Genomic DNA, 26,096 nt, shown 5'->3' with positions numbered 1-26,096 from the left:
ATATTCATTATATATTTTCCCTGATTGCAGCCACGTTTCATTCAAAGTCCCAATTTCCTTTTGTTTTATTCATACCTATTTATTTATTCGTTCAGTTTGGTGCCGCTTGGTGTTATCCCTTTATAGTGGTGTATGCACTATTTTGTTATATTATTTTTTTTTTAAGTACAGGGAGTGCAGAATTATTAGGCAAATGAGTATTTTGACCACATCATCCTCTTTATGCATGTTGTCTTACTCCAAGCTGTATAGGCTCGAAAGCCTACTACCAATTAAGCATATTAGGTGATGTGCATCTCTGTAATGAGAAGGGGTGTGGTCTAATGACATCAACACCCTATATCAGGTGTGCATAATTATTAGGCAACTTCCTTTCCTTGGACAAAATGGGTCAAAAGAAGGACTTGACAGGCTCAGAAAAGTCAAAAATAGTGAGATATCTTGCAGAGGGATACAGCACTCTTAAAATTGCAAAGCTTCTGAAGCGTGATCATCGAACAATCAAGCATTTCATTCGAAATAGTCAACAGGGTCGCAAGAAGCGTGTGGAAAAACCAAGGCGCAAAATAACAGCCCATGAACTGAGAAAAGTATAGCGTGCAGCTGCCAAGATGCCACTTGCCACCAGTTTGGCCATATTTCAGAGCTGCAACATCACTGGAGTGCCCAAAAGCACAAGGTGTGCAATACTCAGAGACATGGCCAAGGTAAGAAAGGCTGAAAGACGACCACCACTGAACAAGACACACAAGCTGAAACGTCAAGACTGGGCCAAGAAATATCTCAAAGGTTTTATGGACTGATGAAATGAGAGTGAGTCTTGATGGGCCAGATGGATGGGCCCGTGGCTGGATTGGTAAAGGGCAGAGAGCTCCAGTCCGACTCAGACGCCAGCAAGGTGGAGGTGGAGTACTGGTATGGGCTGGTATCATCAAAGATGAGCTTGTGGGGCCTTTTCGGGTTGAGGATGGAGTCAAGCTGAACTCCCAGTCCTACTGCCAGTTTCTGGAAGACACCTTCTTCAAGCAGTGGTACAGGAAGAAGTCTGCATCCTTCAAGAAAAACATGATTTTCATGCAGGACAATGCTCCATCACACGCGTCCAAGTACTCCACAGCGTGGCTGGCAAGAAAGGGTATAAAAGAAGAAAAGCTAATGACATGGCCTCCTTGTTCACCTGATCTGAACCCCATTGAGAACCTGTGGTCCATCATCAAATGTGAGATTTACAAGGAGGGAAAACAGTACACCTCTCTGAACAGTGTCTGGGAGGCTGTGGTTGCTGCTGCACGCAATGTTGATGGTGAACAGATCAAAACATTGACAGAATCCATGGATGGCAGGCTTTTGAGTGTCCTTGCAAAGAAAGGTGGCTATATTGGTCACTGATTTGTTTTTGTTTTGTTTTTGAATGTCAGAAATGTATATTTGTGAATGTTGAGATGTTATATTGGTTTCACTGGTAAAAATAAATAATTGAAATGGGTATACTGTATCTTTGATTTTTGTTAAGTTGCCTAATAATTATGCACAGTAATAGTCACCTGCACACACAGATATCCCCCTAAAATAGCTAAAACTAAAAACAAACTAAAAACTACTTCCAAAAATAGTCAGCTTTGATATTAATGAGTTTTTTGGGTTCATTGAGAACATGGTTGTTGTTCAATAATAAAATGAATCCTCAAAAATACTCATTTGCCTAATAATTCTGCACTCCCTGTATAAGTGGCTGCAATTTATGATAGAACATTTATTATTTATGACTTGATTCACATTTTTTAGGAGCGTGATTATACTACTGAAAGAGACTTTACACTATGAATTATGACTATGGAAGACTGATGGACTGATGGACTATGGAAGACTGATGGACTATGGAAGGCTGATGGACTATGGAAGACCGATGGACTATGGAAGACTGATGGACTATGGAAGACTGATGGACTGATGGACTATGGAAAACCGATGGACTATGGAAGACTGATGGACTGATGGACTATGGGAGACTGATGGACTGATGGACTATGGAAGACTGATGGACTGATGGACTATGGAAGAATGATGGACTATGGAAGACTGAGGGACTGATGGACTATGGAAGACTGATGGACTGATGGACTATGGAAGACTGATGGACTGATGGACTATGGAAGACTGATGGACTATGGAAGACTGATGGACTGATGGACTATGGAAGAATGATGGACTATGGAAGACTGAGGGACTGATGGACTATGGAAGACTGATGGACTGATGGACTATGGAAGACTGATGGACTATGGAAGACTGATGGACTGATGGACTATGGAAGACTGATGGACTAAGGAAGACTGATGAACTGATGGACCATCATGGCTCCCCAATGCAGTCTTTCCCATCATCATTGGCAACATGGAGTTGGTGCTGTGTAGTCACATGGTATCCAAAGGAGGATGAAGTTCTGCTGAACCACCATGTCACCTATAATAAACCCATACTAAATGTATATGTCCAGCTCAAGGCTCCAGTGGGTCCTCTTATGTAGCAACTGCTTGGATTGCAGACAAGGACAGAGCTTGTCCCAGCTCTAGACATCTCATGGAAAAGTCCTGGAATTCGCACATCTCTGCAAAACCCCATAAGAAGTTTTTTGACAGCTTCAGCCAATGAGTTTTACTCCGCCCAAAAGCCTTAGTTGTGGGCGTGGGCAGCGTTAAATGTATTGTGGGTGTGGCCCGGCTGTCATACACCTTTCTATGGTCTTTTGCAGAGATGTGTGACTTCCAGGACTTTTCACTTTTACACCATTATTGGAAATGTGCAACTGGTGATGCCATAGCGGCCAACTTTGATTGATTTCCACCCCACCTCCCGTTCTAGAGCTCTAGACATCTAATGGAAAAGGGAAAAGTCCTGGAATTTGCGCATCTCTGCAAAACCCAATAAGAAGTTTTTTGACAGCTTCAGCCAGGCCATGCCCCAATGAGTTTCACTCCACCCAAAGGCTTTAGTTATAGGCATGGGCAGCGTTAAATGCATTGTGGGTGTGGCCTGGCTGTCATGCACCTTCTTATTGTCTTTTGCAGAGTTGTGCGACTTCCAGGACTTTTCCCTTTTACACTATTATTGGAAATGTGCAACTGGTGATGTCATAGTGGCCAACTTTGATTGTTTCCCCCCCCCAACTCCCATTCCCCCTCCCCAGCCAGAAGCAGCCGGCTCCCCCCGTCTCAGGCTCAGTGAGGGAAGATCAGAGTCCCAGAGAATAAGTGCAGTACATAATAAGCTGTGGGGAAATGAGCCATTGAGATGGCAGAGAATATAGACAATGGGAGGCTAGGACATTCCCCTCCTCCGCACTCTCTGCTCCTTTACTGATGAGTAACACAATAACAAAAGAAGGGCGCACCGACCTCGTGAATTACCACTAAAAAGGTTTAATATTCCAAAAACAACATATAATATACTCACAAACGAGTGATGATGTCGCTCACAAAAAAAAATTGAACTGTTGTTCCATTCGCAAGGTGTTAAGTAGTCGGCTTGCACCGCCCTCTACAGGCCGTCCCACCCCTTAAGGAGCAACGGTCAGCAAATGTAAATAGCAAAGATGACCATATAGCCAGGGCAGCACAATGTTCATCTATTTTATTCTATATATGGTCATCTTTGCCATTTACATTTGCTGGCCTTTGCTCCTTGAGGGGCGGGATGGCCTGTAGAGGGCGGTGCAAGCCGACTACTTAACACCTTGCGAATGGAACAACAGTTCAGTAGCATGCTTTGGCTCTGAGGAAGAGGGCCCTCCCTCAAAACACGTCAGCCCAGCCAGGCTGTTGCTGATACCAGCACATCATCCAGCACGGGGCTTCCCTGGTTATTTTGAAGACGATCAGTTCCACTGTGTTTTATGTGCGATATCATCACTCATTTGTGAGTATATTATATGTTGTTTTTGGATTAATAAACCTTTTTAGTGATAATGCATGAGGTCGGTGTGCCCTTCTTTTCTTATTGTCTTTCAGTGTATTTTGGATACCCTTGGTCCTGAGAGGGCAGCCAGACCTAGAGTGGTGCATACCAAGACCATATAAGAACATTCATCCTTTGGTACATACCACCCGAGCTCGGGAGAGTTTTTGTTTGTTCTTCACTGATGTCCCTGTGTGCTTGTTTCCTCTGGAATCATTTATCAGTGTAGATAAGTGGTGGCGCCACGCTCTGACAATATTATATCCCGATCAGACCAAGTAACACTAATACAGGGATTTTTAGGAGTCTCTGTCCCGGAGATTTGTATGATCCCCGGACACAATCATAGATCATCACTGGAAGATGATGTGATATTCGGGGTAGGCCTGGGTGTCAATAAATATCACAAACATTGAAGGATATTGGGTGTTATCCGTCACACTGTCATACAGGTCGGTGGCGTTGGCGGTATCTTTGGCTGGAGGTGTTATCATCCCTTGGCGTCCAACACAGTGGAGTCCGGTGAGAACGCGGGCCAGGTACATGTGTTTCTGTCCATCTTCATCGGGTTTGGAGTATATGTTACTAGCAGAGTAACTTGCATTGACTGCAAAATAAGTTCCATTTCCAAAAGAAGTTCCTGTTTGAAAAGAACGTCACACATTAATATTGGAGTGTTCAAAAAGAGGTGCAGCAGGAGGGAAGGTCTGGAGGTGCGAATGAAATGTGGGAGAGAAGACGACACTAAGACACAACACTCCGGACGTGACAAGGAAGTCACTCTGTCCTGTATTTGGTGTAACTCCTGATATTAGTGAGATATTAAGCCCCAGGTCTGGATAAAGTTACAGCCTCTGTCAGGTTTTTATTACAGGTTGTGGTGCGTTGGACCGTGTTATAGGGAGGTATACCAGCTGTAGAGATAAGTGAATGTGTCTGGGTTCGGATCGCAACTCATTGCAATTTTAAAATATAAAAACTTAAATTCAAACCCGGTATCTGACGTTCAGCCTGCACCAGGGAAGACGTCACTGATGACGAAACGCGGCGGAATTGGCTGTTACTGAAGACATCACGCTTGCTTAGCGTTTCTTTTTCAAGAGCTGACAGTCTGCTGGTGTTTTTACTCATTTGTGCCTGTTTACAACTCATCGGAGGTACTTTTTATATAGTTTAAATAAAAGGACTTAAAGCGGTAGTATATTCCGCTTTTTAATTTTTACCTACAGGTAAGCCTATAATAAGACTTACCTGTAGGTAAAATTAATATCTCCTAAACCTGCAAGGTTTAGGAGATCTTCACCCTGCATGCAGCTGCTGACACCAGCAGCGCATGCGCTCTGAAGGTCCAGCAAACTTGGACCTTCAGAGCTCCTTGCTGGAAAATGAACTCCTGCACACATGGGCGGGAGTGACATCATTGCGACTCCAGCCACTCACAGCTGCCGAACCCGGTAGAGACGCTGAGGGAAGATGTCAGCTGCCTCGGCGGTGTCCGGGCGACCGTGTTGGGGCTTCGTTCTAAGGTAAGTATTTCATAATGTGCTAGTATGCGATGCACACTAGCACTTTATGCCATTGTTCTGCAGGGTTTGTTTTTGTTTTTTTGGGGGGATACAACCGCTTTCAAATGTTAGCAGGCTTCACTATGATTGTTCATTTTTTTTTATTCCTGATCCATTTGGAGCTGCTGCTGAGCAGCCACCTCCCATCTCAGATGTCGCTTATTTTGTGCTTTAATGACTATTATAAGCATGGCATCAACTGCAGGGTTTGCTCTTGGATACGGAACTGGCTAAAAGGGCGTGTCCAAAGGGTGGTAATAAACAGCGCATACTCAGACTGGTCTGAGGTGGTAAGCGGGGGCCCCAAGGCTCAGTCCTGGGACCACCCTTGTTCAATTTATTCATAAACAGCATTGAGGACGGGATCAGTAGTTCGTTATCAGTTTTTGCAGATGACACAAAATTGGGCAGGGCAATAACTTCACAACACGAAGCAGATATCCTACAGAATGACCTGGACAAAATAACGGAGTGGGCAACGACATGGCAAATGAGGTTTAATGTGGAGAAGTGTAAGGTTTTGCACTTGGGGACTAAAAACATAAAAGCACAATACACTTTAGGAGGGGAACCCTTGGGGGAATCAAAAATGGAGAAAGATCTGGGAGTCTTGGTTGATGATAGATTAGGCAATAGCATGCAATGTCAAGCGGCAGCTGCCAAAGCCAGCAGAATATTAGCATGCATAAAGAAAGGGATGTATTCCAGAGATAAGACTATAATCCTTCCACTTTATAAAACTCTGGTCCGACCGCATCTGGAGTATTCTGTCCAGTTCTGGTCGCCAGTCCTCAGGAGGGATGCGTTGGAGCTGGAGAGGGTCCAGAGAAGGGCAACTAAACTAATTAGGGGATTGGAGGACCTTAATTATGAAGAACGTCTGCAATCGCTTGATTTATTCTCCCTGGAGAAGAGACGCCTGAGAGGGGACATGATAGCAATTTATAAATACCTCAATGGTGATCTCAGCATAGAAAAACAGCTATTCAGTCGGAAGGATTGCATGAGGACTCGAGGGCATACAATGCGATTAGAGGAGAAGCGTTTTAACCTCAGGCAACGTGGGGGGTTCTTTACTGTTAGAGCTACAAGATTGTGGAATTCTCTACCACAAGAGGTGGTTTCTTCAAAAGACTCTTAGACGTACATCTCAAGGATCAGAACATTCAGGGGTATGAGAGATGATTACAGCCACACACACCTACACAGGGGGAACTGGATGGACTATTGTCTTTATTCAACCTCACCTACTATGTAACTATAATTTATGGTCCACGCTATCTGGTAAGAAGCATATGCTAAGTGTTGGATTTCATCAATCAACGTTACTTTTACACTTTTTTGCAGGTTATGGACACTCTGGAAGGATGACTTTTTCATTGAAAGGACTTTTTTATGATCACCTCACACTGGATTTTGCCCTTTTTTCATTATATCACTTTTATATGATTGATTTTTTTTTCAAAGATATATTTTGCTCATAATTTATCCGCTGCATGTTTAGTTGTTTTCATGCCGCATTATTTACCACACGATTATTCATGATTGCGCTATTAGGATTTAGCGCCGCTTCCTATTTTCTTTTGATCATTTACAGCTGGTATCATAGTTGGTTAACCACTTGTCAACTGCCCGCCACAGATAAACTGCGGCAGGCTGGCTCGGCTGTGCGAACTGACGTATGGGTATGTTGGTTCGCGGATGTGTTCCTGGGGGGCGTGCACGCACCCCCATTAGGCAGTGGGAAAGCCGATCCACGGAGTCGGCGGACACAATTGCTCCCCCCCCCCCCCAGCAGACCGTTGTTCTCTCTGGAATGAACACAGGATCTCTGTGTTGACTCCACAAGTCCCTCCCCCACACAGAAAACACCCCCTAGGCTCACACTTAACCCTTTGATCGCCCCTGGGTTAACCCCTTCCCTGCCTGTGTCATTATTACAGTGACAGTGCATATTTATAGCACTGATTACTGTAGTAATGTCACTGGTCCCCCCAAAAGTGTCGGGTGTCAGGAAAAAAGGACATTAATTGTATTTAGGTACAGCGTCGCATAACTGTACAAAAGTGTCAAAAATGTCAGTTAGGGGTCCGATCTGTCCGCCGCAATGTCGCAGTCCTGCAAAAAATCGCAGATCGCCACCATTACTAGTTTAAAAAAAAAAAAATACCTTTGTAAATAATAATGACAGAAATCTTTCCAGTAGTTAGTAAACGCGATAACTTTTGCGCAAACCAATCAAAATACGCTTATTGGGATTTTTTTTACCAAAAATATGTAGCAGAAAACAAATTGGTCTAAAATGATAAATAAATGTTTATTTTTTTTTTTGTTGGGGGGGGGGGGGGGGGTGTTATATAGCAGAAAGAAAAAAATATTGTTTTTTTTTTTTTCAGAATTTTCGCTCTTTTTTTGTTTATAGCGCAAAAAATAAAAATCGCACAGGTGATCAAATACCACCAAAAGAAAGCTCTGTTTGTGGGGAAAAAAAAAACGTCAATTGTATTTGGGTACAGCGTCGCATGACCGTGCAATGGTCAGTTAAAGTAACGCTGTGCTGTATCACAAAAAATGGCCTGGTCATTAACCAGTTCTGGACTGGAAGGATTTGCCCCCTTAATGACCAGGCCATATTTTGCGATTCGGCATTGTGTTATTTTAACTGACCATTGCGCGGTCGTGTGACGCTGTACACAAATAAAATTGATGTCCTTTTTTCCCCGCAAACAGAGATTTCTTTTGGTGGGTGTTTTAAACAAAAAAAAGCGACAACTATGAAAAAAAAAAAAAATATTTTTCACATTCTGCTATATAACATTACCCAAAAAAAATTTAAAAATCAAAATTTTTTAACGTTTTTGGCAAATTTGTTTTCTGCTACATGTTTTTTAGTAAAAAAAAATCGCAATAAGCGTATTTTGATTGGTTTGCACAAAAATTATCGCATCTACAAACTACGGGAAAGATTTATGTCATTTTTATTGTTTTTTTTTTTTTTTTTTACTAGTAATGGCGGCGATCTGCGATTTTTTGCAGGACTGCGACATTGCGGCGGACAGATCGGACCCCTGACTGACATTTTTGACACTTTTGGGGGGACCAGTGACATTACTACAGTAATCAGTGCTATAAATATGTCACTGTAATAATGACACTGGCAGGGAAGGGGTTAACATTGTGGGTGATCAAAGGGTTAAATGTGAGCCTAGGGGAGTGATTCTATCTTTATGGGGCGTGGCTTGTGAAATGACCATAGAGACATGTGATCCTATATAGAAGGCGCTCTGTAATCATCCCAGGGAGAAGAACGGTCAGCTGTGGTTACAACATCCGACCGTCCTTCTCTCTCAGCGGGGAACGATCGCGGGTGTCAGATGGCAATTGGAGCCACCAGCCCCGTGCATCGCGCTTCCCCTAGACTCCCTGCGTGCGACCGACGTATACCTATGCCGGTTTGCGCAGGAGCGGCTGCCTGCTGCAGTGTAACTGCGGCGGGCGGTTGTAAAGCGGTTAAATGCCATTTGGGCATTTATATTCTGTGTATTTAGAAAGATATTCAGATTTTGGCTATTGAAGTGATTGTAAAGTCTTGTTTTTTTTTTTTTTTTTAAATAACACTCATGTTACACTTCCTCCTCTGTGCAGTTGGTTTTGCACAGAGCAGCCCGGGTCCTCCTCCCCCTCGGGTTCCTCTAATGTGCTCCTGGCACCTCCCTCTTGTTGAGTGCCACCAAAGCAAGCAGCTTGCTACGGGGGCACCCAAGCCGAGCCACAGCTCCCGGTGTCCATTCAGATATGGAGGCGTGACCCAGCCCCTCCCCCCTCTCTCCTGATTGGCTGACTGACTTTGATTGACAGCAGCAGGAGCCAATGAGGAGGGAGAGCCCGCGGGCAGCTGAGACACTCCTTCAACATCACCAGATGGAGATGGGCTCAGGAAAGTATTAGGGGCTGAGGGGGGGAGGGGCACACAGAAGGCTTTTTTAACCTAATGCATAGAATGCACCTTCTGCCTTTACAATCCCTTTAAGCTGTAATTGTTCCTCTGAAATCTCTCACCGTTCCTCCCTGCGTATCTCCTGTTAAATCCATTTTGATTGATTTGCTGGATGGACTTAAAGTCGGTCCCATGGAAAAGCTCTTTCTCATTGGTGGTGGAACCGTTCTTGGAGTCGATGTTCCGCTTCTTTATCTGGTAGTTGAGCCAGAGATCTCTGTTCTGTACACGCAGAATCTGGGAGGACAGGACATACAAAGGCTCAGATATATACAAAGCGCTGAGCAAACTGTTGGTGCTATAAAAATTCTGTATAATAATATACAAAGTTCTACCAGCTAAACTCCACCCACTATACAGGACATATTCTATGAAGACTGCAGTGTTATGGGTGGGACATTCTATTGAAGGTTTATGTCTGCCCATTCCATAGTGCCGGTCATTATTCTGTAATCGGAGCGCTCAGTTCTTTGCACCACACCGTTTTAACCACACCTGAACCTAAACCCTGGTTATACGCCCTCTGCTGGATCCTTCATCCTAGAGCTGTCCTTTTTTGCTGTTTTGCTGTCACCTGCTGGAGACGCGGCATACTGCATGCATTAGACTACAAGAAGTGGATGTGGCCTTCACAGCTGTCTACTGAGTCAGAGATTTGCCTCCAGCTCATTCCTTGTTCATATGTATTCTGTTACTAAGCTTTGGAATCCTGAGCTGAATTTGTTACGTGGCCATCTGACCATGCATCCAGATTTATGATTCTTTATTGTCTACTGTGAAAGCGGAAGTCCAGCCTAATACCTTAAATTCTCCTCTGCAATCATTAATGTGGGCGGAGTTCAGCCTTTTGTGTCAAAATGAAAAAAATCACAGTTTTTCTCCCTTTATTTTGCAGTATTCAGTGCTGTCACTTGACTTCACTTCCAAGAGCAGCAAGTGGGCGTGGTTACTGAAAGCTAGTGACATCACTTCCAGGGAGGGGCACTGTTGTGTTTGGACACAAAGTTGCATGACAAGTCACAGCCCATTGATTTCAATGGCACCCGTTCCTGCACTACTTTGATGCAACTTTTGATGCGACTTTGATCCAGAGAGTGTAAAGTTGGATCCAAGCTGCACTCAAAGTCGCATCAAAGTTGCACTCCAAAGTCTCACTCTGGTGGCTACGTTTCCTCTAGTGCGACTCTTAAATTGTGGGATTTAGAGTGCGACTTTGATACAACTTTACATTCTCTGAATCAAAGTTGCATCAAAAGTTTCATCAAAGTAGTGCAGGAACGGGTGCCATTGAAATCAATGGGCTGTGACTTGTCATGCAACTTTGTGTCCAAACACAACAGTGCCCCTCCCTGGAAGTGATGTCACTAGCTTCCAGTAACCACGCCCACTTGCTGCGTGGTTACTGGAAGCTAGTCCATGTAAGTAGAGAAGAAAGTGGCATTTCCAGATCCAGGAACTTGGAAACTTGAGTTTTATTCTTCAAATCAAAGGTACAACATCAGACAGGAACACAAGACAAACTGGACAGCAGACGCGTTTCACACCTTGTGCTTATTCATTCGTCTGCTGTGCAGTTTGTCTTGTGTTCCTGTCTGATGTTGTACCTTTGATTTGAAGAATAAAACTCAAGTTTCCAAGTTCCTGGGTCTGGAAGTGCCACTTTCTTCTCTACTTAAATGGACTTCTCAGGTTGCGGACCTTGGTGAGCACCCATTCCTGCAGGACTGCCACAGTTGCTCGGGATCCATCCGGCTCAGCTGGCTGCTTTCAGAGGGGTGATTTGTTTCTTTTTGGTTTACTGGAAGCTAGTGACATCACTTCACTTCCAAGTAGCATAGATGGGAACGGATGCCATTGAAATCAATGGGCTGTGACTTGTCGCACTAGTGGAAATGGAGCCTAAAAATCATTACTCGACAACCTTTTCAGGAAGTGAAAGGCAGATTATCAAATTCAGATAACAGGAAATAGAGTTGTCGGTGAAGAACAGGAAGAAGCTGATTGGCTGGGTTAGATAAGACTTTCTAAGCTACACAAGCAGCTAGGCAGAAAATGAATAATATCAAAGATAAAGATATTTAACATACTATTAATAGGAAAAATCTCATTTTTGACTGGAGTTTCCCTCTAATAATATAGATTAGAAACTTGCGCAAAGTTGTGCATAAAGTAAAATTAGTGAGCTGCAAACACAAAAGAGAATTTCCCTCTGATAAAGTGCTATAAATAATAAGTGTTGCACTAATAGATAACCAATATCAATGAATGACAAAAATAGTGACCACAAATAAATTGAAAAAACGAGTTCTTAACCCCTATGACGCCGACGGTACGCAGATATGCAGCCTCACCGGACTGGACTCTTACGTGGGGCCGCATACCTGCAGATCTGTTTTTGTGCTGGGGGTGCGCCGCACAGCACCCTCCCAGCACAGAGACCAGGGCCTTGATAATAATAATAAAAAAAAAAAAAATCAAGAGATTTCCATTACCACTTACCACCAAACAAAAGCCCAATTTGTCCTGAAAAAACGCAGTATAATCCACCTGGATGCACAAAGTAGTTTTTGTGATATGTACAGTGGGTACGGAAAGTATTCAGACCCCCTTAAATTTTTCACTCTTTGTTATATTGCAGCCATTTGCTAAAATCATTTAAGTTCATTCTTCTTCCTCATGAATGTACACATAGCACCCCATACTGACAGAAAAACACAGAATTGTTGACATTGTTGCAGATTTATTAAAAAAGAAAAACTGAAATATCACATGGTCCTAAGTATTCAGACCCTTTGCTGTGACACTCATATATTTAACTCAGGTGCTTTCCATTTCTTCTGATCATCCTTGAGATGGTTCTACACCTTCATTTGAGTCCAGCTGTGTTTGATTATACTGATTGGACTTGATTAGGAAAGCCACACACCTGTCTATATAAGACCTTCCAGATCACAATGCATGTCAGAGCAAATGAGAATCATGAGGTCAAAGGAACTGCCTGAAGAGCTCAGAGACAGAATTGTGGCAAGGCACAGATCTGGCCAAGGTTACAAAAAGATTTCTGCTGCACTTAAGGTTCCTAAGAGCACAGTGGCCTCCATAATCCTCAAATGGAAGACGTTTGGGACGACCAGAACCCTTCCTAGAGCTGGCCGTCCGGCCAAACTGAGCTATCGGGGGAGAAGAGCCTTGGTGAGAGAGGTAAAGAAGAACCCAAAGATCACTGTGGCTGAGCTCCAGAGATGCAGTCAGGAGATGGGAGAAAGTTGTAGAAAGTCAACCATCACTGCAGCCCTCCACCAGTCGGGGCTTTATGGCAGAGTGGCCCGACGGAAGCCTCTCCTCAGTGTAAGACACATGAAAGCCCGCATGGAGTTTGCTAAAAAACACCTGAAGGACTCCAAGATGGTGAGAAATAAGATTCTCTGGTCTGATGAGACCAAAATAGAACTTTTTGGCCTTAATTCTAAGCGGTATGTGTGGAGAAAACCAGGCACTGCTCATCACCTGTCCAATACAGTCCCAACAGTGAAGCATGGTGGTGGCAGCATCATGCTGTGGGGGTGTTTTTCAGCTGCAGGGACAGGACGACTGGTTGCAATCGAGGGAAAGATAAATGCGGCCAAGTACAGGGATATCCTGGACAAAAACCTTCTCCAGAGTGCTCTGGACCTCAGACTGGGCCGAAGGTTTACCTTCCAACAAGACAATGACCCTAAGCACACAGCTAAAATAAGAAGGAGTGGCTTCACAACAACTCTGTGACTGTTCTTGAATGGCCCAGCCAGAGCCCTGACTTAAACCCAATTGAGCATCTCTGGAGAGACCTAAAAATGGCTGTCAACCAACGTTTACCATCCAACCTGACAGAACTGGAGAGGATCTGCAAGGAGGAATGGCAGAGGATCCCCAAATCCAGGTGTGAAAGACTTGTTGCATCTTTCCCAAAAAGACTCCTGGCTGTATTAGATCAAAAGGGGGCTTCTACTAAATACTGAGCAAAGGGTCTGAATACTTAGGACCATGTGATATTTCAGTTTTTCTTTTTTAATAAATCTGCAACAATGTCAACAATTCTGTGTTTTTCTGTCAGTATGGGGTGCTATGTGTACATTCATGAGGAAGAAGAATGAACTTAAATGATTTTAGCAAATGGCTGCAATATAACAAAGAGTGAAAAATTTAAGGGGGTCTGAATACTTTCCGTACCCACTGTATGTTTTACTAACACGTGTCAAAGTTGCTAAATTGTGCTTAGGCATTAACATTTGTTTTACGATTCGGCTCAAAGGGGCTAATAAAAAAAAAAATAAATGAACACAATACAAGTCCCCTTTAGCAATATCATTTAAATGAAGCTCTTGACCTCCGAATATCCAAATCCCCAGTGTCACCGGTCAGCCGGAATGATAAATAAGATGTGGGCTTACCAGATAGAAATGTCCCTTCTATTCAGAGTGTTCTTCAAACGCTCAGCCCGCAGCTGTACAACCTCAGTGACATCTCTATACACAAGTCCCAGCGCTGTCCGTCTAAGTTGCTCCTCAGAGAGGTGGTGACTATACACACACAATCACAGATCATGCAAAAATAGGCAAATATTTGCTCCTCATAGTGAAGAAATCATAAAACACCCATTTATTTGGTAAAAACAACACTTACAAAAATAAAAGAAGCATGACGAAACGCTGGAATGACATCTAAGCTGGAAACGAGGCTGTCCGGTCACCTGTGGCCCGGTGACGACTGCACCCTGTTGGAGGCAGCGGTGCACTGCAAGGTAGTGAACCCAGTAGCTGACTGCTGTGGATGGACAGAAACGTAAGCCCAAGATTCCCCAGGGCACGGAGTCTAAGACCCAGCAGGTGTTTACCAGAGCCTCTAGTGGTGAGGATGGACTTGGCTGCAGCTGGGCCCAGGTCGTGGCCCCTGGGGTCCCCCGGGTCACGCTCTGTAGGGAGAGAGGGGAAGCAGCCACTCAGGACACAAGGGATAGTGATGGGTAAGCTGAGGTCGGGACAACAGGCAGACGAGGGTAACCAAGGAACAGGCCAAACAGGAGTAGTCAGAGACAAGCCAAAGTCAGTACACAGAAAGGTAGATGAAGCACACGGCAGACAGGAAGAAAACTAACAAACACTGTTGAACAGCAAAGCAGACCTGCAGTGCACTGGTTAATATTGACTTCCTGGAATGGCCTGGGGTGGGGCCGAACAGGGAGGAGAGATGATAAAAAGGAGCCAGTAGGGGAGTCTGGCCTCTAATGCAGACATGAAGGAGTAGGTAAGCTGCCAGACACTATTGCAAGTCCATGACAGAGGCTTGGTTTCAGCTTATATATATATGCAATGGCGTATGAGGGCTTTAACACCCCGGAAGACGTCTGTTTATGACAAAAAGTGTCAGGCGGAGCCTCCCCTGTGACGTCATCACGTACAGGAAGTAAACCATAAGTTTATGCTGTTTTGCCAGCTGGATGATTGTATTGTCATGTGCAATCTACTTTTATGTTTGTAAGTGCGGTTTTTACCAGGATGGATTTGTTTTAAATAAAGTCAATTTAAATCATGATTTCAATCACTAGTAAAAAGGCTTGATTTAAATTTTTAAAGAGCAACTGTCATCTCTGTCCCGCAGCAGCTCCTCCTCTGACCCGCTGTTCACTCACTGACAGTATCATTCATTTTATTAGGACGTGTGGTGATGCAGCAGTGACACAACAAGGTGAGGGATGTGGCGGCAGATGATGCCCGCTAACAGGCGCTGGCATGATGGATCTGAAATGACAGGTGCTCTTTAAATGTAAGGACTTATTTATACTGGTAGTAAGAATCTTAAATATTTGCAAACAAAATGAAGGTTTCCTATTTAGAATAATAAGCTGTCAGGTTAGTAAAACAGCGATAATCAGAACCGATCCAATCATACAGTTTGTAGTGTACATAGATTTGCGGGATATAGGAATATTCCTGAACGTTGTTTTATCTCATGGTTCCTGTGACATTGTGTGAATGTATCCATGCAGTGCGTGTTATCTCCGCTTGCAGAGCTTGGATTCATTGAATGTAAATATTGCAGAATATGCAGCCTCATGCTACATAACTAAGCTCCATTTCATGTTGAATAAATTAAATTATTAATGTATCTTAAATAGAAAACTATCTTTAGATAGATTTTTACTCCAAAAGCATTTTATTAAAATAAATTTGATAAAAATCGGAAAAATCGGATTTAAAAAAAAAATCAGATTTTTTTTTTTTTTAAATCATTGATTTTTATCCACCCTGGTTTGTACTTAATAAATGGGTGTTTCGTGATTTCTACACTATGAGAAGCATATATTTGTTTATTTTTGTATGATCTCTGATTGCGTGGATATATTCTCCACCTTAGACGGACAGCGCTGGGACTTGTGTATAGAGATGTCGCTGAGGTTGTACAGCTGCGGGCTGAGCGTTTGAGGAACACTCTGAATAGGAGGGACATTTCTATCTGGTAAGTCCCATCTTATTTATCATTCCAGGTGACGGGTGACACTGGGGATTTGGATTTTTGAAGATCAAGAGTTCCATTCACATGATATTGCTAAAGAGCAGGGGAGGAGTAGGCCAGGGGGGCAATTGCCCCCTGGGCCACTCTGATGCCCTATAAAAAGGCTGCACCGCTTCTGCCCCAGACATGCCTAAACGACTCCTGATGAAGAGAAGTAAAAAGTCCCCACTGCTGACCCACTGAGTGCAGGATGAAGACCAGGACAGAGCGCAGCCCCCTTCCAGCATGGATGGTGTAAACTGTGTCTGAGCAGAAGCCAGGTCCATGCCCCACTGGAGAATCTCCCCCGGCCAGCCCCAACTGAGCTGTCCAGGTTGGGAACCAGAATTTGGCCGGTGGGTAGAGAGTACCTGGAGCGCAGCTTCAGCCTGGAATGGGGGTCAGAAGGAGGCCTGGGAAGAGAGAAAGTGGGAGGGGGGCCGAGTCGCTGCCCCATGGGCCTCTGGATTGTGCTTGCCCCCTGGGCTGAAAGTTGCCAGTCAGCACCTGCTAAAGAGGACCTGTAATATGTTCATGTCGTCTACTGTTGCCTTGGGAGTGAACCAAAGGGCCCTGCACCTGTTTTCTGCTCCCTTTCTGGGCTTTCGGCAACCTTCTACTAGCTCAGCACTTTACATCTGTCCGGCCTTTATCGGCAGCCACCGGAGGAGCATCCATCAGGGGATTCATGTAGCAGTGTGACCCTGCTTCTCTAGGTAAGTCAAACATTTCCCCCTGGGGGGATGAAGGGGCCAATTATTCCATGACACATACTCAGCACTGGTCTCCAGTGTCATGTCGGTGTGCCGATTCTCTACACCAGTGTTTCTCAACTCCAGTCCTCAGGGCACATTAACAGGCCAGGTTTGCAAGAAAACTGAAATACATCACAGGTGATCTCATTTGCTGCTCAGTGATTGCAGTATTCTAGTCTGCATCTCCCCAAGGTAATACTTAAAATCTGGCCTGTTAGTGTGCCCTGAGGACCGGAGTTGAGAAACACTGCTCTACACTATATACAACACCGGGGGTGTACTGGCGCAAAGAAATCGGAGGGTTACCATCAATAAAAACCATCTATAAAAACCATCTAGGACAAATGGAAAAACTATAATAGCATAGCACATGTAGAGTCCATAAAGTCCATCAGAAAACAACAAGTCTGTGTACCCTTGAAGGCTGCTCTGTCACAAGCGAAGAAGAGGAACTCGCAGAGAGCTATGGGAAAAAGACAGGCGCCACTCTAAGTGTAATAGGACTCGTGTCAACACACTACATACTCACAATCATGTAAGTATAAACAGCAACAGAAGGAGTCTCGTGTACATATGCATGTCATGTGTGTACACACTCAACCTATAATAATAATAAGTCATCAAATATCACTAAATTGAGATTGGATTAAGGTCCCAACTAGCGTGAATGTGTATAAATACATAAAAAATACATATATGAAAAATACCAATTGTATAATATGTATAAATATAAATTAAAATATAAATAGATGTAAGATTATATGTCAAATTCTAAAAAAGACCCTACATGCACACATGCACATACATATGTGCATATAGGCTAATATAAAACATTCCATAAACAACACCCACTAGACTCAAATACGAGGTTTGTCCACGACATACACACATGAACTTACGTATGGCCAAAGCCTGACTCTAAATAAGGGAAGAGCCCTATACCAAAGAGTTGGTTTCTACCTCCTCATTGAGGCCCCCAGGTACCAAAGTGTCCAATGTGTAGATCCAAAAAGCTTCTCTCTGACATAGCTGTTTAAAACGTTGAGCTGTTGAGGGGGTGGCTGGTATAGATTCGCCTGTCAACGTCATCACGCTCCACGTCCAAGCCGGAAGTACGCCGCCGGAAGCTCCAACAGTGTCCCCTGGGTCCGGGATACGCTGTTCTCCATCGGCCCCAACGGATCTCCACAACAGAGTCCTATTACACTTAGAGTGGCGCCTGTCTTTTTCCCACCATTCTCTACACTAAAAGCAGAACACCATCTCTCCCACCCAAAATCTTGTCACCTATGTCATTCATCACAATCTATCGGAGACGTTACCTTCAGTATTGTGTGTCCACAGCTTTTCTGGAATTTCTGCTGTACAGTGGAGTATTCAGAAGTTCCTGGAGCAACATCCACTTCCATCACACGAGCCTCACCCATTGGCTCCCAGTGTGACGGTAATCTGTCCTCACCTGGAAGATAAGATGTGCAGTCAGGACATGAAGAAAAACCAGACAAGTAAAACTTGGTGCACAATCTCGCTGGAAGCATTGACATGGCAGCCAATAAAAATAGTTCAATGTACCAAACCTTTCACACCCTCTAATGGTTCAACGCCACAAACATTCCGGATGGACTACTCATTGGGAATTCCAACTTAAACTTGTCCACCGTTGGTACTACACTCCGAAACGCCTATCCAAGTTCTCTCCCTCATACTCCCCACTTTGCTGGAGGCAGTGCGGAGAAAAAGGTTCCTTGCTGCACACATGGTGGCAAATGTCCTAAACGACTCCCGTTCTGGGCCAGTGTCTTTCAATTCATTCCTCAGTGACAGGATTGAAAATGGATCCAGATCCCGCATCAGAACTCCTTCTTCTAAATTACGAGCAATGGCCCAAGCGTCACCTCCATTTCATCACACACTGCATGATAGCAGCCAGGAGAACCATCACATCTAACTGGAAACCAGTAGAACCCCCAGACCTCTCTTCTTTCACAGTCAACCATAACACCCAAACCCAGATTGAACTTATGTTTTCCATCAAGAATGGTGTAGGCCAAGCCTTCTGGTCTCAATGGTCATCCTAATCAGTGGTGTCACCCCCCCCCCCCAGCATGGATTCCCCATATAGGAGGTGTTCCCCTAATCAGTGGTGTCACCCCCCCCCAGCATGGATTCCCCATATTGGGGTTGTTCCCCTAATCAATGGTGTCACCCCCCCCCCCCAGCATGGATTCCCCATATTGGAGGTGTTCCCCTAATCAATGGTGTCACCCCCACCCCCAGCATGGATTCCCCATATTGGAGGTGGTCCCCTAATCGGTGGTGTCACCCCCCCCTAGCATGGATTCCCCATATTGGAGGTGTTCCCCTAATCAATGGTGTCACCCCCCCCCCAGCATGGATTCCCCATATTGGAGGTGGTCCCCTAATCGGTGGTGTCACCCCCCCCCTAGCATGGATTCCCCATATTGGAGGTGTTCCCCTAATCAGTGGTGTCACCCCCCCCTAGCATGGATTCCCCATATTGGAGGTGGTCCCCTAATCGGTGGTGTCACCCCCCCCCCTAGCATGGATTCCCCATATTGGAGGTGTTCCCCTAATCAATGGTGTCACCCCCCCCCCAGCATGGATTCCCCATATTGGAGGTGGTCCCCTAATCAGTGGTGTCACCCCCCCCCCCTAGCATGGATTCCCCATATTGGAGGTGTTCCCCTAATCAATGGTGTCACCCCCCCCCCCCCTAGCATGGATTCCCCATATTGGAGGTGTTCCCCTAATCAGTGGTGTCACCCCCCCAGCATGGATTCCCCATATTGGAGGTGTTCCCCTAATCAGTGGTGTCACCCCCCCCCCCCCCAGTATGGATTCCCCATATTGGAGGTGGTCCCCTAATCGGTGGTGTCACCCCCCCCCCAGCATGGATTCCCCATATTGGAGGTGTTCCCCTAATCAATGGTGTCACCCCCCCCCCCCCGCATGGATTCCCCATATTGGAGGTGTTCCCCTAATCGGTGGTGTCACCCCCCAGCATGGATTCCCCATATTGGAGGTGTTCCCCGAATCAGTGGTGTCACCCCCCCCCCCCCCCCAGCATCGATTTCCCATATAGGTGCTTTTCCCCAAATTGGTGGTGTCACCCCTCCAGCATGGATTCCCCATATTGCAAGTGTTCCCCTAATCGGTGGTGTCACCCCCCCCCCCAGCATGGATTTCCCATATAGGTGCTTTTCCCCAAATTGGTGGTGTCACCCCTCCAGCATGGATTCCCTATATTGCAGGTGTTCCCCTAATCGGTGGTGTCACCCCCCTCCCAGCATGGATTACCCATATTGGAGGTGTTCCCCTACTCAAATTGTGTCACCCCCCCCCAGCATGGATTCCCCATATTGGAGGTGTTCCCCTACTCAATGGTGTCACTCTCCCCCCCCAGCATGGATTCCCCATATTGGAGGTGTTCCCCTACTCAATGGTGTCACTCTCCCCCCCCAGCATGGATTCCCCATATTGGGTGTCACCCCCCAGCATGGATTCCCCATATTGGAGGTGTTCCCCGAATCAGTGGTGTCACCCCCCCCCCCCAGCATGGATTTCCCATATAGGTGGTTTTCCCCTAATTTGTGGTGTCACCCCCCCCTGTCATGGATTCCCCATATTGCAGGTGTTCCCCTAATTGGTGGTGTCACCCCCCCCCCTGTCATGGATTCCCCATATTGGAGGTGTTCCCCTACTCAATGGTGTCACCCCCCCCCAGCATGGATTCCCCATATTGGAGGTGTTCCCCTACTCAATGGTGTCACCCCCCCCCCCCCAGCATGGATTCCCCATATTGGAGGCGTTCCCCCAATCGGTGGTGTCACCCCCCCCCCCCCAGCATGGATTCCCCATATTGGAGGCGTTCCCCCAATCGGTGGTGTCACCCCCCCCCCCCCCAGCATGGATGGATTCCCCATATTGGAGGTGTTCCCCTAATCGGTGGGGTCACCCCCCCAGTAACTAAATATTTGGGAAGTGGCCATGGGGGAGGGACCTCCCCATTGTGGGAGGAGCAGAGACACAAATCTCCTCTCTGGAAGCCTCCAGGTGATTCCTCTCACCACCTTCCTGTCCTTCTATGGAGAATCCTCCGCTGGACAGGAAGGTCCCTGAAGAATTGGAGGGAATTATAATCGCTGCCTCCCCTTTGTCCAGCAATGCCAATTCTTCTTTATATTTAGTTTATATAATACAACCCCCGACTACAAGAATATAGAATGCAATGATTGGCAAATCTCCCAATCTTAGAAAACAGAAAAGATATCAAATGTTTAAACTGAGAACATTTACCGGTATCCGGCTGTTCCATGTTGCTGCTGATTCTTCTGCCTTCCCCTCCCCCACCTACACTGTCACACTGGGTGCCAGTGCTGCCTGTGTACAATCCTCTGTGTGAGACTCCTCCCAACTCACCTCTCCCTTCCTGGCAGCAGAGCAAAGGACCAATCAGGAAGCAGGAGATCTAGCCAGTGCAATCTCATAGACTGTAATGCAGAGTGCTTGGGATTGTGGGAGATGTAGTCCAAAACAGCTTCTCTATAATGCAGGAAAATACTTCCTGAACTACAAACCCAGATAGATTCTGAGACTCAGGAAGAGGACACAGGACTACTGCAGAGCATGCTGGGACATGTAGTCCCTCGGAGAGACTGCTATGGCTGCAGAACTACAGATCCCAACCTCCTCAGTCATAGTTATCAACATTTGAAAAAAAATTCCAGGGACCCTTTGCAGCACAGCTATCAATTACTTACCACACCCACTTCCCTGAAGCCCCGCCCTTTCCACATAATTAATCTCCGCCTACTTATCAGATTATAGGCATAGTTTCCAACATTGGAAAAAAAATTCCAGGGACACTTTGTAGCACAGCTATCAATTACTTACCACACCCACGTCCCTGAAGCCCTGCCCACTCCACATAATTAATCTCCGCCTACTTATCATCAGATTATAGGCATAGTTTCCAACATTGGAAAAAAAATTCCAGGGACACTTTGTAGCACAGCTATCAGTTACCACACCCACTCATCTGAAGCTCCGCCCACTCCACATTATTAATCTCCGCCTACTTATCATCAGATTATCGGGTCTACTCAATAAAGAGAGAATTACAGGTAGCACTACTCCCTTGGGAGCTGCTTAACCACTTACAGACCGGAGGATTTGGCTGCTCAAAGACCAGGCCCTATTATGCGATTTGGCATTGCGTGACTTTAATGGACAATTGCGCGGTCGTGCGACGCTGTACACAAACTAAATTGACGTCTTTTTTTCCCACAAACAGAGCTTTCTTTTGGTATTTGATCACCTGTGCGATTTCTACTTTTTGCGCTATCAACAGAAAAAGAGCGACAATTCTGAAAAAATAACAATATTTTTCACATTTTGTTATATGAAAAAAAGTAAAAATCAACATTTTTTAACATTTTAGACCAATTTGTTTTCTGCTACATATTATTGGTAAAAAAAATCGCAATAAGCGTATTTTGATTGGTTTGCGCAAAAGTTATCGCGTCTAATAACTAAGGGAAAGATTTATGTCATTTTTATTGTTTTTTTTTACTAGTAATGGCGGCGATCTGCGATTTTTTTTAGCAGGACTGTGACATTGTGGCGGACAGATCGGACCCCTAACTGACATTTTTGACACTTTTGGGGGGACCAGTGACATCACTGCAGTAATCAGTGCTAAAAATATGCACTGTTAGTGTCGGTTCACATCAAAGCGATCCGACTTCGGGGGCGACCTGTGAAGTCGCGTGCCCCGTGAGTTCGGTGCGACTTGCACGGACTTCACATAATTGAAGTCAATGCAAGTCACTTTGATGTCGCCCCGAAGTAGTACAGGAACTATTTTCTAAGGCGGAGTGACTTGAGTCGCTCCTATTAAAACGGTTCCCGTAGCACTGAATGGACCGCAACTTGTCAGGCGGCCAAGTCGCCTGACAAGTCGCGGAAGTGTGAACCGGGAATCACTAATAATGACACTGGCAGGGAAGGGGTTAACTGTACTGGTGATCAAGGGGTTAAATGTGTCCCTAGGGGCGTGATTCTAACTGTGGGGGGTGTGGCTAGTGAGTGAAGTAATCACGGAGACATACAATCCTATATAGCAGGATCACATTGCCTCTGTGATCACTTCAGGGAGAATGACAGACGGCTGTGTTTACATCAACCGTCCGTCCTTCTCTGTCAGCGGCGGGAGATCGCGAGTGGCCGGCGGACATCGGAGCCACTGGTCGCACGCGCTGGCTCCCCAGCTGACGAGCGGGGGCGGGAGCGTGCCTCAGGCGGCGCACGATCGCCCCCTAGCTCCACCCATGTACGACCCTTTGCCTGGGAGCGCCAGACTGCCGCCATACAAGTGCGGCAGCTGGTGCGGAAGCGGTTTAAGCGGATTCCCCTGGGTTACCCATAGCAACGACTTGTAAATCTTTAGTACTTAGATACTTGGCTCCGTCAGTAAACAGTCCGGGGGATTTGGTTTTTGTTGTTTTTTTTATTTTATGATGGGATGGGAAAAGGGATGAGTGGGGCACTCCATTTTGAGCTATGCACAATGTGAGGGACATCTATCTGTAGAGTATGCGGCAAGGCCGCTGCTTCACCTTGCCACAGAAGTGAAGGTGAATAGACTGTTACCGCTTGAATATTCTCTTCAGGATTTAACAACTTGGCACCCCCTTTACTATCACTGCCTGTGTGCTGACACCCGTCCGCTGACTCTAGCCACTGGTGTGGTCTCCTTCCTGGGCAGACCCTTTGGCAAGCTTCCCTGTACTCACAGACACTGTTTTTCCAGAGTTGCTCTGCCTTCACCTCCACAGTCAGCTTCACTGGACCTCTGGGTTCAGCCACACCACTGGTTCACTTGGCCGACCGCCTGTGACCACCGTCCTCAGTATGCAGGAGGAGAGACAGCCGTCACCCTCCTCCTGGGATTCCGCTTCCCGCCAATGACGCCCTGTCATATGTGCCCTCAGCTTTTATGACCAATCCCAGGATGCACCGCTGTTGTGCCCTCACAAAAGCCTGCGTGTCACTGGCTGGGTTTCCTCCACTGTCCAACAGTCTCCCCTATTGAACACAGTGGGGACACTCCCTCAGACCAGGTAAATCACATATGGACACATGTAACAGGCAAAACTAGAAATCCTGCTCCCTGATAAGCAGACAGAACAACTATGGTCTTCCTGCTGCTTTCCTGTTAAGCAGAAATGCCAAAACGATATCTACTATCTACCACCTGACTAGGAGGGTGCTACATCCACCCCCCCACCAAACGAGCCATGTCCCATTGGCTCTGTGGCAGACGCCCCCTACAAAAATTCTGCCAAAAATCACAGAGTATCCCACAAACTTGGAGAGGGGGAGAAGGAAAAACGAATGTACAGAATAAATTATGTGGAAAAATATAAACATCTGCTGTACAAATATAGACATCAGGGACGTTTAGGAGAATGCACCCCCCACCCCCCACCAAACAAGCTGCTGACTGCTTTCCATCCTCCTATAGATGGCAGCCTGACGCAGTTCCACTTGCGGCCTGTTGGCCCAAACAGTGCATAATTCGCTTCCGTGACTTGTTGGAACATCCTGATCCTGGCCCGATGGCCTTTAAGGATCTCCAGAATAGCAAAACTTTTTTACAGTCCCTCTTTAACCCCTTTACCACCAGAGGATTTTCCTGCCTAACGTCCAGGCCACTTTTTGCAACTTGGCACTGCGCGACTTTAACTGACAATTGCGCGGTCATGCAACGCCGTACCCAAACGAAATTTACGTCCTTTCTTCCCCACAAACAGAGCTTTCTTTTGGTGGTATTTGATCACCTCTGCGCTTTTCATTTTTTGCGATATTAATAAAAAAATAGTGAAAATTTTGCGAAAAAATTGACATTTTCTACTTTGACATTTAAAAAATATCCAATATATTCAATTTTTGTCATATATTTAGGCCAAAATGTATTTAGCTACATGTCTTTGACAAATAAATTCTCAATGAGCATATTTTTAACCGCTTTAAGACCGGAAGATTTTACCCCATTCCTGACCAGGCCATATTTTGCCATTCGGCACTGTGTTATTTTAACGGACAATTGCGCGGTCGTGCGATGCTGTACCCAAATTAAATGTATGTCCTTTTTTCCCCCACAAATAGAGCTTTCTTTTGGTGGTATTTGATCCCCTGTGCGATTTTTACTTTTTGCGCTATAAACAAAAAAAGAGCCACAATTTTGAAAAAATAACAATATTTTTCAAATTCTTTTATATGAAATTCCCTCCAAAAAATGTAAAAATCAAACATTTTTAACATTTTAGGCCAATTTGTTTTCTGCTACATATTTTTGGTAAAAAAAATCGCAATAAGCGTATTTTTATTGGTTTGTGCAAAAGTTGTCGCAGCTACTAACTACGGGAAAGATTTATGTCATTTTTATTGTTTTTTTTTTTTAACTAGTAATGGCGGCGATCTGCGATTTTTTTTGCGGGACTGCGACATTGCGGCGGACAGATCGGACCCCTAACTGACATTTTTGACACTTTTGGGGGTACCAGTGACATTACTACAGTAATCTGTGCTAAAAATATGCACTGTCACTGTAATAATGACACTGGCAGGGAAGGGGTTAACTTTTATTGGTGATCAAGGGGTTAATGTATGCCTGGGGCTTACTGACGTGTGTGGGGGGAGGGGGCTGTGTGACACAGACACAGATTGCAGGTTGAGCTATGCTGAATCCTGTAATCTGTCACTGTCTGTCACATAGGAGATCCGCCCGCTTTGTTTACACAAGTGGGCGGATCTCCACACTCGATCCCCGACGATCGGGGAAGAGCGGTGGTGATCACCGGCCCTCCTCCCCTGGCCCGACTCCCACTGTGTCTGAATACAACGGGAGCGAGCCTCCAGCGGCGCCGAGAAGGGGAGGAGTTCAGCGACGTAGGTCTACATTGCTGGACGAAAAACGAGCCACTTTGCCGCAGTACAAATGTGAGCGGTCGGCAAGTGGTTAAGGTGAGTTCACTCTGAAGTGGTATTTTGCAAGTCCCTCTACCCCTCCTGTAAGGGAAGAAGGGGAAGGGGCATGGAAAGGGGGTTGAGCCCCAGCAACAGTTCTTGAACATTTCCGGACAGTCCATAGATTTTGAACTCAGGCTGGCCAGCCTTGAAGAGATTCATCAGTCAGTCCTTCAACAATAATAATCCGGATGGGGAATCGGCACTTTGTTCCCCTCTTTGTCTTGCATGCACACTGCTTCA

General features: G+C 45.5%; 1 protein-coding gene across 1 annotated transcript; it reads right to left on the bottom strand.

Moving 5' to 3' along the window:
• Positions 1 to 4,149: 4,149 nt before the first annotated feature.
• LOC309558837 (protein mono-ADP-ribosyltransferase PARP15-like) lies at positions 4,150 to 18,249 on the bottom strand. The gene is made up of 3 exons (XM_082261920.1): positions 18,125 to 18,249; positions 9,579 to 9,753; positions 4,150 to 4,594 (listed from the first exon to the last, which is right to left on the bottom strand). Exons 1-3 carry the CDS (start codon positions 18,227 to 18,229, stop codon positions 4,308 to 4,310), a joined length of 567 nt encoding a protein of 188 aa, XP_082118046.1. The 5' UTR covers positions 18,230 to 18,249; the 3' UTR covers positions 4,150 to 4,307.
• Between the last annotated feature and the right edge of the window lie 7,847 nt (positions 18,250 to 26,096).

Source organism: Pelophylax lessonae, assembly GCF_965119305.1.
Source record: "Pelophylax lessonae genome assembly, chromosome: 6".
NCBI classification, from domain to species: domain Eukaryota; kingdom Metazoa; phylum Chordata; class Amphibia; order Anura; family Ranidae; genus Pelophylax; species Pelophylax lessonae.
The sequence above is the reverse complement of the archived record's forward strand: the minus strand, read 5'-3'. Positions and strand labels throughout refer to the sequence as shown.

Bases quoted from the DNA above. Each gene is read 5' to 3' on its own strand.
- LOC309558837 (XM_082261920.1), bottom strand. From the start codon at position 18,229: ATGGGTGAGGCTCGTGTGATGGAAGTGGATGTTGCTCCAGGAACTTCT. The intron at 9,754-18,124 runs GTAACGTCTCCG...CTGTCCTCCCAG, and splicing joins GTGGACACACAATACTGAAG to ATTCTGCGTGTACAGAACAG. The intron at 4,595-9,578 runs GTGAGAGATTTC...CTTTTCAAACAG, and splicing joins GAGATACGCAGGGAGGAACG to GAACTTCTTTTGGAAATGGA.